Source organism: Gouania willdenowi, chromosome 24 (assembly GCF_900634775.1).
Source record: "Gouania willdenowi chromosome 24, fGouWil2.1, whole genome shotgun sequence".
Lineage (NCBI taxonomy): Eukaryota > Metazoa > Chordata > Actinopteri > Blenniiformes > Gobiesocidae > Gouania > Gouania willdenowi.
Window position 1 is genome coordinate 23,078,078 of NC_041066.1, and position 15,082 is coordinate 23,093,159.

The following is a 15,082-nucleotide window of genomic DNA, read 5'->3' on the forward strand; positions in this document are numbered from 1 at the left end:
ACTCAAAAAAATAAATAAATCAAAGAAAAATAATAGAAAATTATACATTCTCATCTCGCGTGAGAGACCTTCTCATCTCGCGTGAGAAGTCACGCGAGATGTTCTGAGAGTCACATGACAAGCTGAGAAAATTCAACATGGCGGCTCGCTGCCGTGACTAGTTTACCGATCCTGTTTACGTGCACATACTAACGATTTTTACCGTTAAATCAACGCCACCAACGAGAGCCGACCACGCGCCCTCTCACCAGCCAGAGTGGAGGACCTCGAGGACTTCATAGATAGATATTACGCTGAGTACGTGATGGAGTCCGGACCAAAAGCCAATACATCAGGTAAGTCGGCGAAGCGCCGGAAAAACGATTCGGCCACCGATACATCAGACCTCGAGGTAGAATCCCACACGGAACTCCTACAGACCATAATTAAGAGGCTGGATGTGCTCGACTTACTGCACCGAGACGTTCAGGAAATGAAAGTCAGCCTGGAATTTGCCTATCAACAAATCCAGGACTTACAAAAAGATAATCATGATATCCATTCGGCTTTATCTGCGGTGAGCTCCGAGGTAAAAGAGCTGAAAAAAGAAAACAAGTTTCTTAAAGAATCAGTCCTGGATATCCAATCTCGCAGTATGAGAGACAACGTAATATTCTCAGGTATTCCAGAAACTCCCAACGATGACCCACATGCTCTGCTGAAAGACTTCATGTCGTCGGCGCTTAAAATCCCGGCAGAAACCGTGAAAAACATCACATTTCACCGTGTCCATCGCCTCGGACCACGGAGAGGAAACCGTCCACGTCCCATCATTGCCAAATTTGAGCACTTTCAACAGAAGATCCAGGTTAAAAGTAAAGGTCGGGAACTTAAAGGTACGCAATTCGGCATGAATGATCAATTCCCTCGGGAAATAAACGAACGTCGAAAAACCCTGTATCCTATCTTTAAAGAAAACCGACAGAAAGGCAAAAATTCCAAATTGGTCGTAGACAAGCTTTACATAGATGGCCAACTGTTTAGGGACTTAAACATCACCCCCTGGCTCTACTGAGAAAGACAAATCTAAAAATAATAATAATAATGAAGTTAAAAAAAAAAAAAAAAAAAAAAAAACACAGGTGTTATGTGAGTTAACATTGAAAGGATAATTCTCCACTCATGGTGAAGCTAAGGTAGCATTATTTTAAAAAAAAAAATAAAATAAATATATATGTTGTATGTGTGTGTATGTATATATCTGTACATTAAAAAAAAAAAAAAAAAAAAAAAAAGGCAAATAAAAACAATAAATACATTTAAAAAAAAAAAAAAAAAAAAAAAAGTGTGTATGTATGTGTGTGTGTATGTGTATGTATACATATGTATGTGTGTGTATGTGTATATGTTTATATATGTGTGTGTATGTATATGTATGTGTGTGTATATATATATATATATATATATATATATGTATGTGTATATGTTTGTGTGTATGTATGTGCATGTATATGTATGTATGTGTATGTATGTGTGTATGTATGTATGTGTATATATATGTATATATATGTTTGTATGTATGTATGTATGTATATGTGTATGTATGTATATGTGTATATATATGTGTGTATGTGTATGTGTGTATATATATATATATATATATATATATATATAAATAGAGAAAATATATATAAAATAATGATAACTCCATAAAAAAAAAATAATAATAAATTAAAAAAATATATGTATATATATATAACAATAATAATAATTAAAATAAATAAATACATAAAGATAATAACACTAAAATAAAAACATGGATAGGTATATATAGACACGTATGTGTATGTATGTTTGTATGTATGCTACATATTGGCTTAGATTTTGGTAAACACTTTTTGGCACGTACTCTCTCACAGGACACTCTCTACCCTCATGTCAACTCACTCGTCTCGAACCCCTCACTCTTTTTTTTCTTTCACACTCACTCAACACCCACAACACCCCCCACCTCCTATACCTCCTATAATTACCCCTTGCTCCTTTTACTCTTTTGATATTGGTTGTTGTCATTGTATGTTTGTGCTTTTCACTAACCTATTCAATCCAGTCCTTTACCCCGTGGTGCTATCGCATGATAAATATGTCTCCTCTTCTTTATTTCCTTGCATCCAAGCTTTTTACAACACAGTGCACAAATGCTCACAGATTCTCACTTATGCTCACACCTGTATGGACTAACACTCACCTCATTCTATGTATCAGTTTACAGTAACTTCTTGGAATGTGCGTGGCATTCGCTCACAGGCTAAAAAGATTAAGATATTTGACTATGTATCAAGATTAAATGCAGACATTGTCTTCTTTCAAGAAACTCACTTACTTAAATCAGAAGAAAAATCCCTGACAGATTCAAATTTTAACAAGATATATAATTCATGTTTCAATTCCAGACAAAGAGGAGTCTCGGTTCTTCTCAACAAAAAGTTACCCGTTAACATAATCAACTCCGTCATAGACCCAGAGGGTAGATATATTATTATCAAAGTAGTAATCTATAATAAATGTTTCACAATTCTTAATCTATATGCCCCCAATAATGATGACCCTGATTTTTTCCATAGAATTTTCTCAGAGCTTTCAGACCTTTCTGCAGACTCGTCTCTAATCATCGGAGGTGACTTCAATCTGGCGCTCAACACATCATTGGACAGATCTAGTAAGTGCTCAAATACAAAACCATCTCGATCTGCTAAAGTATTAATGGATTACATGGAAGATCTTGGAATAGGAGATGTATGGAGACTGAATAACCCAACTAAAAAAGAATATACCTTCTTCTCCCCCGTGCATAAATCCTTCTCCCGAATTGACTTTTTTCTTTCAAATAATTCCATCGTACATAAGATGTCATCTAAAATACATCCTATAATTATTAGCGATCATGCCCCAATATCCCTCACCCTGCAGTGTGACTCTAATCAGAAAGTATCCTCTCTATGGCGCTTTAACACTTCATTACTTAATGACAGTAAATTTGAAAAAATTATAAGAAAAGAATGGGAGGACTTTCTATTGACAAACGACTCCCCGGAAATATCACCGTCCTTACTCTGGGAAACTGGCAAGGCTGTCATTAGAGGGAAGATTATATCATACTCTTCTTTTAAGAAAAAACAGGAACAGATAGCAGAAAAAACACTTGAAGAAAAGATCAAAGAACTTACGGAAGAATACGCAGCTAACCCTTCTGAACTTTTATGGGAAAAACTCCAAAATACAAAACTTAATCTGAATATCATCTTATCTAAAAAAACCGACTTCATTTTGCAACAATTACGATACAAAAACTTTGACTACAATAATAAATCAGGCAAATATTTAGCAAATCAGCTCAAACATAATAAAGAAAATTCCTTTATAGCAGCAATTTCTGATAACGCAGGTCAAACTTTAAACTTACCTCAGGACATTAATAACATCTTTCATGATTATTATCAAAACTTATACTCATCAAATTTAAACCCTGACCCTGAAGATATTAAAACCTTTCTTAATAAACTAAACCTACCACAGCTCACTATAGATCAGAAAACCACCTTAGACTCACCATTAACCTTACAAGAATTACAAAATGCTTTAGATAGCATGTCAACAGGCAAAGCACCAGGTCCAGATGGGATCCCTGCTGAATTCCTTAAACATTTCTGGTCAATGCTGGCTCCACTATTTTTCAGAGTAGTAACAGAGATCAAAAATAAAGGGCATGTAGGAGGTCACATGAATACAGCGAACATTAAATTGTTACTTAAACCAGACAAAAACCCCATATTACCCTCAAGCTATCGTCCCATCTCACTTATTAACACAGACTTAAAAATTATTTCCAAAGCACTCACATCCAGGTTAGAGAAAGTAGTACAGTCAATTATACACCAAGACCAGACAGGTTTTATTAAAAATAGACACTCCACAGACAATGTGAGAAGACTGTTTAATGTGATCAACATGGCACAGAACTCTAAAAAGAAAACAATAATCTTGTCACTCGATGCAGAAAAAGCATTTGATAGAGTAAACTGGTCATTCCTCCTAACTGTCCTTGGCAAATTTGGCTTCGGAGAATCATTCATACAATGGATCTCCACCCTGTACAATAAACCTAAGGCCTCAGTAACCACAAACAAAATAACATCCCAAAGCTTCACACTGCAGAGGGGAACCAGACAAGGCTGTCCACTCTCACCTTTGCTTTTTGCAATATTCGTTGAACCTCTCGCAGCAGCTGTACGTCAGAACTCTGTTATTAAAGGAATCCACTCATCCATCTCAGAACACAAAATTAATCTCTACGCGGATGACATTTTACTCTATTTGGAAGAACCGCAATCCTCTTTAGAGGAAGTATTTAATCTAATAAACAGCTTCTCTAAATTATCAGACTATTCCATTAACTGGACAAAATCATCAATCCTCCCTTTGACAAAAAACTCTTGGAATCCTGAACACCAAAATCCACAACACCCCTCCACCACAAATACAATTAAATATCTAGGCTTAAATATATCACCAAACTTAAATGAATTAATTAAACTAAATCATGATCCGATGTTGGACAAAGTCACAGAAGATCTGCGGAGATGGAACAATCTCCCCATCTCACTACTTGGCAGGATAGCCTCAGTTAAAATGAAAATCTTACCAAAAATAAACTACTTGTTCTCAATGATACCACTGAAACCACCAAAACAATGGTTTCAAAGATTAGATTCTACAACTACAAAATTCTATACTAGAAATAAAAAACCTAAAATAAGCCTTTCTACCCTTCAAAAAAACAAAGACGAGGGTGGTTTAGAAGCCCCTAATTTCATGCATTATTACTTAGCAAACCAAATACTATATTTAACAGAATGGCTAAATCCAAAAGAATACTACAACACCTGGCTAGAAATAGAACAGTTAGACTGCAAACACATTAAACTCTCTGATCTCCCTTTTATCACTGCGACCCTCAAACATCACAACTGCTTTAAAAACCCACTAATTGCCTCCACACTGACTGCATGGTGGAAAGCCCTGGACATCACAAATAGCCAATTAAAAACTAGTATACTCTCTCCAATCTGGCACAACCCCGACTTTAAAAATAAAAAAACACCACTCTATCTGAAGACATGGGAAGAGAGTGGAATCACTCATCTCCAAGACCTTTTTGAAAATGACAAGATCAGGTCATATAATAATCTAACCCAAGCATTCGATATAAATAAAAGTAACTTTCTACAGTACTTACAAGTAACAGAGACAATAAAGAAAACCACTCCACTAGACTTAACTACGTTACAACCTCCAGAACTGGCTATATATATGAAAAAAATCTCAACAAAATCAAAAAAACTCTCAAAAATATACAGAGCGCTTTCGAACACTAACTGTAATTACTTACCAATCGCGAAGTGGGAGGCCGAACTCTCAATCACCCCGAGCACTGATTTCTGGGCAGAAATTTGTTGTAATACTTTTAAGATGACAAAAAACACAAACCTTCAGCTAATTCAATACAAGGTCCTCCACAGATCCCACATTACCCAACAGAAAATGCATAAAATGGGCTTCTCAGCAACAGACATCTGCTCTCAGTGCACCCAGAATACAGCGGATTCCTATTTACATGCCTTATGGCTTTGCTCCCCAGTTCAACACTTTTGGATTCTAATCACTGAAAAACTGTCCTCCATTTTGGACTACAGAATTCCTTTATCTCCAAATCTTTGTTTGATTGGAGACCTGACAATGCTTCAACCTCCAGCAAACCAATCACAATCAATCCTTGCGGCACTAGCCATTGCAAAAAAAACAATATTACTAAATTGGAAAGACAAAAAATCCTTAAACATAAACCAATGGCAAAATCTCCTCACAGAATTTATTTCCATGGAAAAGATGTCTGCTCTCAGAAAACAAAAAAAAATAATAACGTGCTTTGAGGAGCGTTGGACTCCTTTTTTAATTGCATTAAATCTAAATTTTTAAAAGCCTGATGATCTAGCCTGCAAGCGACTGCCAGCACCACTCTTTACTAACGCACTAGCCCAACTGTAGGCCGGGGCCGCCTTGGGCCTCTGGGGTGGTCTTGGTCAGGGGGGCTGGGGTGGGTTGCCGGGGTGCCTTGTTGCCTCAGCACGGGTGTGCATTCCTTCTGGGTGTTCACGGGGTCCCGGGGCTGTTTGATTTGGCGCCGTTGCCCCTTGCATGCGCATCTGGCTGGTCTCTGGGGCTGGGGCCCTGCGTGCTCCCCTGCCGCTCCTTCCCCTTGCTCCCTGTCCCCCTGTCTCGTCCTCCCCCCTCCTCCTCCTTTGCTCTTGCGCCCGCCATCCTGTGGGGTTGGGTTTGGGGGGCTCCCGTTGGCCTGGGGCACTGGTGGGGGGGCTGTGGCTCCCGCCTGGGGGACGGGCGGTGCCGTGCCGGGTGGGTTGGCTCGGGGGTGGTCTCGTTGGGGGGCCTGGGGTGGTGGGGTCCTTGGCTCCGGTCCGGGGGGATCCGGGGTGGGGGTAGCTTTGGGGGTGGCTGCTGCCCGGGGTCGGCGATTGCCTCCTGGGTTGCTGGGTGGCGGGGTGTGGCTGTGGGTTGCTCCGTTGGCCCTTGCGGGTCCTTGGCTTGGCTCCCTGGGGCGCACCTTTGCTAGGGATGTCGCTTGCGCGGCGAGCCAGGCGGGGCCCCCTCGGGGGCTTTTTGTACGACCGCGATGGCCGGGGTGTGGACGTTATGGCTAGGGGGTGGGGTGAGGGGTGCTATGGGGCCTCCCCGGGGGTCGTATTGGGCGGGTGTGCGGGGGCGCGGCGCGTGGTTCCTGGCCCGGTGGATCCGCGTTGGGATTGGCTGGTCTGCTGGCTGGGTGCACCGGGCGCCGTGGGCGCGATTCCGGGGCGGGGGTGCCCCGGGGGCGGATCCTTGGGCTACGTGTCCGGGGAGGTGCTCTCCGGCCATCTGCCCGGGGACCGGCTGCGGCTCGTGGCGGCGCTGCGCAGCCTTGGGCGGGGCGGGGCTGGTGGCCTTGGGCCCGCTGTTGTTCGGGGTGTGCTGGCGTCGGGGGGGTGTCTCGTGCCGGTGTGTGGGTCGTCGGGGATTGCCTCCGTGGGGGGGGGGGGGCTCTATTGGCGCCGTTGGTGTGGGGGGGCGGTTCCGGGCTGGGGGTGCTTCGGTACTCTGGCTTGCCGGTCCGTGGCTGGCGGGATGGCCCTGCTTGGCGGTGGATGGCGTCCTCTCTCGTCGGGGGGGCCGGGGCCGCCTCCCGGTGGAGAGTGTTGTATCGTGGCGCCGGGTGGGCCTGTGCTGGCCCTGGTGCGGGCATGGGCCTCCCCCCTGCTCGGCCGCTCCCCTTGGTGGCGGGGTGGCGTTGCTCCGGGCCGGCGGGCGGCGGGGGTCGCCCCCTGGGGCGCCGGGGGATGTTGTTGGTGCCTGGCTGTACCCGGGGGTGGGGGGTGTCGCCGTGCTCCGCGGGGCCGGCGCGGTCTGGGGGGTGCCGTGGGGGGGGGTCTCCGGCTGTGCTGTTCCGGGGCCCGCAGTGCCACTTGCCCGTCTGCGCCATCTACCCTCTCGCGTGGCCCGCCACGCGGACGGGCCCGGCTCACACTGGACAGGCCTCCTACATGTTCACTTCACCCCACTCCCAGCTGGTCTGGCTCACTCACTAAATGCACCACACACCAATACCCAACCCTTGGGGGGCTGGATGGTGGGGCTGGGGGTGGAGGGGCCCGCCACCTGTGTTACTATGTAGTGGCGTGGGGGCGGCCCTCCCACCTCTAGTTGCCCTACTAATCCCTCCAATTTTAATCGCATCTCAACATGTCACCCCCCGGAGGGTGTATCATCATTTACACCCTCCGGCCTATTACACCACATACACATAAATCCACAGAGGCTGGAGGGGGAGCACCGCTCCCCTCCATCCCCCTTCTTTTAATTACACCCCATACATTCACCAAACACACACATTCACACAGGGGATCGGGAAGTGCCTCTCCATTGGGGAATGGAGAGGCACCATAACAGGGTGGTGGGTTGGTACACATATTTGGGCCTCTCCGGTGGGGGCCTGGCCCCTCTGTTGGTGGCTGGGCCACTGCATAGAGTAAAAGCACATCAAGATGGTGCGGTCGGGCGTGGCGGTGGGTCTCGGGGGGGCTTTGCCGGGGTTTCTCCTTGCGGGGTCTTTCCGGGCTGTGTCGGCCGGGTGGGGCGCGGGGGTGCCTCTCCCCCTTGGGTGTGGCTTGGTGCTTGCTTTGTCTCCTGGTGGCCTTGGGGGCGGGCCCCGCGGTGTGCGGGCCCGGGGCGGCCTGCCTCGCCGGTTTGGGGGGTGGGTGTGCTGGGGGGGTGCTGGTGTCCTCACCGGGGTTGGGGCAGGGTTGTTTGGCGCCTCGGGATGATGCTGTTTACTGGGGGGGCGTCGTTAGCTGTTCCGATGGTTGAGGTTGCTTTCGGCCGCCTGGTGGGTATGTCCTGCCATCTGCGGACTGGTGGGTGGGTCCGGGGCATCTTTGGCTGGGGGCTGCTGTCCCGCGCTGGATGTGTGCCGATGGGGTGCCTCCGTCCCCGCGGTGGGGGTCGCCGGTTGCTCGCGGGCCGACGGGGGGCGCTGCCCCGTGGCTTGCGCTGTCCGGGGGGCGGCGGGCCCTGGGCTGCTGGCCTTGTGCCGTCTGGGGCTGTGCGGTCCTGCTGGGCTGTGGCCGGGACCTGGGCTGGGGTGGGGGGCGCGTCCCGGGGGGCTTGGCCCGGGGGCTTGCCCTTGGGGGGTCCTGGTCCCTGGGGGTACTCCTGGGGCCCGGGGTGCTTGGCCGGCTGGCCGGGCCGGTCCTGGCGGGGGTCTTCTGGGGCGGGTGGCGCGTGCCGCGCCCTTGCATACCTTCTGGTGCGGCCCCTGCTTGGGCAGTCCCCCGTGAGGCAGAGTGTCGGGGTGGGATTAGGGGGCCACATCCCGGCGGGGCGGTCTGGCTTGGCCTCTGGAGGGGGCCCTGGCTTTAAAGAACTGAAGCTCGTGGCGCGGGCGGCATCAGCATCTGGGGCGCCCGGGGGGGCTGGGTTGGGGTGCCTGGGGACTGGCGGGGGGACTCCCAGCGGCCCCCTGGTGCCTTATGCGGCTTGGGGTGTGGTCGTTCGCCCTGGGCGGGCTGCTCCTGGTGCTGCATCCATTCCGGGTCCTCCTGGCCTGGGGTCGGGTCCTTGCTGGCTCTGGGCTCACCGGCGGGTGCCCGCCGGCTGCCTGTTCGGCGTGGCTCTGGTCGTCTGCTGGGCGTGGGCTTTGGCTCCTCCGCTGGGGTCTCGGGCGGGGGGCTCTCTGGGCCCTCCCCTCGGGGGGCTGGGCGCGGGGGTGTGGGTGGTGGTGGGGGGGTGGGGGGCCTGGGGGTTGGGGGTTGGAGTCGGTGGCGTGGTGCGCTTGGTCCTTGGCTCCTTGGGGGCTTTTCGGGTGTGTATGGGGGGGGCAATGGCAGCCTCTCGGCTTGGGACCTTGGGGGCGTTCGGGGGGCTGCTTGGCCGTGGGGTGGTCGCCGGGGGCCCCTAGATCTCTCGCTCTTTCTGCTGGCCCGACTGCTTCTTCGGGCCCGGGGGCGGCTCATGGGTTTTGCAGTAGCGGCTCTTGGAATCACATTTGTCATGGACGCACTGGCCTCGGGCTGTGGGATAACACTCATACTGGGCTCAACCATAGACACGTTGTTCCCAAATACCTGTTTTATGTAACTTCCACTCACTTCCTCCTCTGCTCACAGCCACCACCATTATTCCTAAGCCGCACACTGGTCACCAGACTGGCTTGATAACACAACAATAAGCACAATATACACAACCACAATTTCACATCACATCACTTGAAACTTATTGATTATTCCCCACCCATTCGTTTTCCTATCTTGTATCCCTCCTCCCTGTTAACTCCCCCCCCCCCACCCCCCTCACCCTGGTGTAACACTGCCCTCTCTCTTTTACATCCTCCCTTTAATAAAGTATTTACCCTTCCCTAGGGAGGGCTGGTGATGGTCACAATTATGCAATGAAATAAACTCATTTATTTAATTGCAATAATAAAATATGCATTGCTGTTAAAAGATTGCACTTCTTGTAGTGTTAACCTTCAACAGCATGTGCAAACAAGGTGAAAAAAAAAAAAAAAAAAAAAAAAAAAAAAAAAAGAAAATTATACATTACGACGAGACAAATACACAAAAATAACTGAAAAATCTAAATTACAAGATCAAAAATATATAAAACAACAAAAAATCCTGAAAATGACAGAAAAATTATAGAACAATTATGACAAAAACAAACAAAATTACCAAAGAAATACACAAAATGGATTCAAAAACAAACAGAATCACTACACAAAATACACAAAACAACAAAAACACAGTAAAGTTGAGAAAAAATTAAAAATGACTAAATGACTAAAAAAATACACAAAATGGCAACAAAAATGAACAAAATGACTATACAAAATACACAAAAAAAACAAAAACACAAAAAATGAGAAAAATATACTAAATGACCACAAAATGCACAAAACACAGAAAAATAAGTGTAAAATTAAACATTACAACACAAACATAAAACAACTGAAAAAAACAAAATTACACGATGATTTCAAAAGTACACAAAACCAATTGACTAAAGAAATACACAAAATGACAACAACAAAAAAAACTAAATAACCACAAAAATGCACAAAACAACAATAACAGAAAATGACAGAAAAATATTAAAAAATTCTACAAAAAAATACAAAAAGGACTAAAAAAAGAAATACATAAAATGAATACAAAATACATATAATAAAAACACAGAAAATATTAAGAATGACAAAAATGCACAAAACACAGAAAATGAAAGAAAAATCTAAAAACTTCTACAAAAGCTTACAAAAAACTAAAAAGAAATACAGAAAATTACTACAAAAATACACAAAACAACAAAAAACACAGAAAATGAGAGAAAAATATAATGAATGACGAAATGTGCGTCGACAGTTTATCGATCTCATTTTAAACCATCATTCATGGTGGGTCTAAAACAGAATGGCATCACATGGTTTCCTTCAGCTTTAGTTTTTTGATGCCAGTCTCTTTCTAGATCCATCTCTTAAATTACCTCCTGAGGGCTGCCGTGTCTTCCTCGGTGACCGAGGCTGTCGCTGGTAGGGGTCGTTGGACCCATAAAGCTCAACCGTCCCCAGATTGAGAACGACCGTCTTCTGGACGTAGTCCACCACCGCCAGACCGTTGCTGTTGCCAAACACTACCCTGAGGAAAAGTCCACAAATCATAGAAGAAGTGAAGGACATTTGGTTTCACGTAGTTTAAAGCTGCTGGAGACGTTATTTTATTTTTTTTATGATCATATAAAGACGTAGATTAGAGCTCATAGATTAACAAATGGAAAATGACTGACTTGGAAAAAGATGCAAAAGGTTGAAATTGTTTTGATCTCCACTGTAATCGCTGTTTGTTGACATTAATGGAATAGTTTTGCACATTGCATTGTGGGATGTGGAGTCCCATAGACCAGGGGTTCTCAACCTTGGGGTCAGGACCCCATTTGAGGTTGTGAGACACTGGGAGGAGGTCGCCGATGCCTTCAAGAAACTAACAATTTTCTTTTTAACAATTTGAGCTGAAACTTGCCATAATTGAACCTATTTTCATCATGTTTTCTTGCCATATTTTTGCTCCTTTTTAATGCATTTTTGCTACATTACTCCCATTTCTGACACTTCATCAACTTTCAATGCCTTTTCTGCACATTTTTTTACCATTTGAAAACATGTTCAGCACTAATAAACCCTTTCCACCACCTTTTCACCTTAAATTACATATGCTGACCAATTATTGTCACTTTTAACCTCTTTCCAAAATATTTCATAATTATTTTGCCAATTTAACCACATTCACGATTTGTCATGCCCATTATTTGCCAGATTAAACTAATTGTTTCAATATTGACACTTTGAACCATTTTTACCACTTTTTCTGTCTGTTTTTGGCCACTTTTAAACAAATTTTGTAGTTTTTAAAATCTTATTTCACCAACTTTTTTCTGATTAAAACAATGATTTAAATCTTTAAGATGACTGTACTATGGCGCAAACAAGAATCAAATTTGCTGGTTGAAAAGGTTGAGAACCAATGTCATTTGCCACAAAAAAACCCTGCAAAAGTGACACATTTTTGGTCTTTTCACTGAAAGTTACAGCAAAACAATGAAGGATTATGTTTTAGGATTTTTCACAGAGAATACTGGGAACAAAATAAAACAAAAAGAAATCAAATGAAAAACATTCTTTGCATCCATCTACAGCAGCCATTCTCAACTGGTGGGTCGGGACCCAAAAGTGGGTCGCAGACATGTACTGGGTGGGTCATGGACAGCTGGTCAAAAATAAATGAATACTTAATATCTCTCATGTTGGACTTTATTTTGAAAGAAACTTTTCTTTTGACAGGCATGCTGTGAAATGTATGTTACACAGGAAAATATAGAGATTTATGTTTTTTGAAAAGATTATATACGTGTGTGTTTAACAGCTAATTGAGAAAAAATTTGTGGTTGAATTCTAAAAAAAAAAAACTGGGTCACAATTAAATGACCATAGCAAAATGTGGGTCCCAGGGTGAGACCAGTTGAGAACCTCTGATCTACAGGATTCCACCTCCCACAATGGTTTTACAGTGGAGATGAAAACAAACTTTCCAGCAACAATTTCAAACTTTTGCATCTTTAAGCATATTTAAAACAAAGTGACTGTGTGTCTCTGTGAGACTGTTATTTACTTACAAACCACAGGATGAATTAAGTGCCAGGCTGGTGATCTGCTGAGGAGGTTCTCCACTAACCCACACTAACTGGACCACTAACTCCACCTGGTAACCTGGACACTGTTTTAAAGGGCTACTACGGACTCTGTGAAAGAGGGGGAGGAGGAAGGGAATAGTGTGTGGGAGGGTTCAGAGGAATAAAGAGAAAAAGAGACAAACGCTTCATTAAGACGTTGACGAGTGGTGCAGCTGCAGCTCAGAGGTGATGGTGTGTTACGTGCAGGGGTGGACTGGGCATCTGGCATACCGGGCACGGGCCGGACACCTGAAGTGGGCCACCCCGGTCCGCTGTGTGTTTTTTTTTTTTTTTTTTTTTGAAGAGCAAGTGAAGGCAGACGTGGTAACAAAATGGTCCAAAAGTGGCAAAACCGTGGCAGGAAAAGAGTATAAAGTAACTAACATGGGCCAACAGCAGACAAGAGTGACTGGGCAAATAAAGAGGAACCAGGTGGTATTTAATGGCAAAGGACAACCTTAACGGGCAAAATGTGACAAACACTAGTAAAAAAAAAAAAAAGGGCAAAAATGTGGAACAAAAAGAGGGAAAATGTAGATAAAAAGAAAACAAGTGGGATTTATTGGACAAAAGTTAGATGATTGGTATGAAAAGTGGCCAAAAAATTTCAAGAAAGGACAAAAATTTGATAAAAGTGTCAAAATGAAGTCACAAAAATGGACCAAATCTAGAAAAAAGGGTAGTTATTGACAAAAGGAGCTAAAGTTTGAAAAAAAATATTTGAAAAGAAGTAAAAAAAAAAGGGACAAATAAAGTAAATAGGTGAAAAAGGGGTTAAAAAGTTTACCCCTTTTAAGGATTTCTGATGTAATAATAATTCCAGACAAAAATAAACACATGTTGAGCATCACATGGTGTCTGATAATGTAATGGACTGGTCTGGATCCACCCCTGGTGACGGGTTTAGGAATGAAGAGGAGGTTGTGGTCGAGGAGGCTTCAGGTGCTGACTGAGTCTGTGTGAGGGTGCTCGAGGAAACAAAGCAAGACTCTTATGTGCAACGCTTTCATGCATTATTATTTGTAATGCAAAATTTTTAAAAAATTGCAAAGGTTCCCGGCTGCTTATATGGCTTAATTTAGGTGTTTTCTGTGTGTGTGCGTGTGTGTCATACTTGAGGCAGAACACGTTGCCTCCATCAGAGTTGTTGCTGCTGGTGGAAGGGCGTGAGGGCGGCCCACTCGTTTGAGGTGAAGCACCAGGCGTCGGAAGTGCTGGCGTGTGCTCCACTCCGCCGTCGGGAGAATCTATGTCGTTCAGCTCGTACAGCATTCGGACCTCTAGTAACTGTGTGAGACACACACGTACATGTACACACACACACACACACACACGCACACTCACTCACACACACACACATAAGAAAACATTCTCAGGTAAAACATTTATCACAAGTCCACTTGATTAATCATCAAATCCATTACTTTCGCTTCATCATGTTACCATGGTAACGGATGGTAGCACAAGCAACTGGTGAGATATTTTTTTATCTTATTGAATTTTATTTTAGAAAAACTCTGTGTTTAGAAATAGTGTCGTTAGCTCAGAAAAACATTTATTACAAGTCCACTTGATTACTTAATATTGAGTACATGACTTTCCCTCCATGGTGTCACCATGGTAACTGATGGTGGCACACGCAACTGGTGAGAGCACTTTTTATTTTATTTTTTTAAAGAAAAACTCTGTATTTAGAAGTGTTGTTAAAACATTTATTACAAGTCCACTTGTAACTCGGTTACGACAACCTTTATCAAAGCGTAAGAAACGTTGTCATATTTTGGTCGTAGGACGTAGACCAAGGTCAAAAACTCATTTGTGTTTAACTTATCAAGTAAAAATATTTTTTACCAACATTTCTTTAGGATGGAGAACATTCAGATGACAGTGAGTGACATAATTGGTCATTGGAGTGTCTGATGCTGAGGATGTGCTGACAGCTCTGTGCACACAGTGTGTGGGTAGAGCCAGAGTCAGAGGTCCTCAAATGCTAAAATATTCCATTCCTTCCAAGTCCTCCTTCAGGCTACCCTTCTGCAGCCCCCGCCTTCACTTACACACACACACACACACACACACACACACACACACACATAAGCTCCCGTCTCATTAGCTTTGCTAACATGTGGGAGTAAAGAATGAGGAGTGAGTGCAGCTCATCTTTAGATTCCACATCCTTCATGTAAACAAGTCTTATTTCTGCGGTAAAGGTGTTTGA

At 44.6% G+C, this 15,082-nt stretch overlaps 1 protein-coding gene across 2 annotated transcripts in view; it reads right to left on the minus strand.

Annotated features, from left to right (window-relative positions):
* Window positions 1-15,082, minus strand: part of stxbp5a (syntaxin binding protein 5a (tomosyn)) — a 124,265-nt gene that overhangs the window by 11,294 nt on the left and 97,889 nt on the right. For both annotated transcript variants that reach the window (XM_028439727.1, XM_028439726.1), the window contains exons 16-18: window positions 13,979-14,151; window positions 12,808-12,933; window positions 11,125-11,276 (exon numbers count right to left, since the gene is read on the minus strand). In XM_028439727.1, coding sequence (XP_028295528.1) covers window positions 11,125-11,276; window positions 12,808-12,933; window positions 13,979-14,151 — 451 coding nt within the window. The remainder of the gene's footprint in view (window positions 1-11,124; window positions 11,277-12,807; window positions 12,934-13,978; window positions 14,152-15,082) is intronic.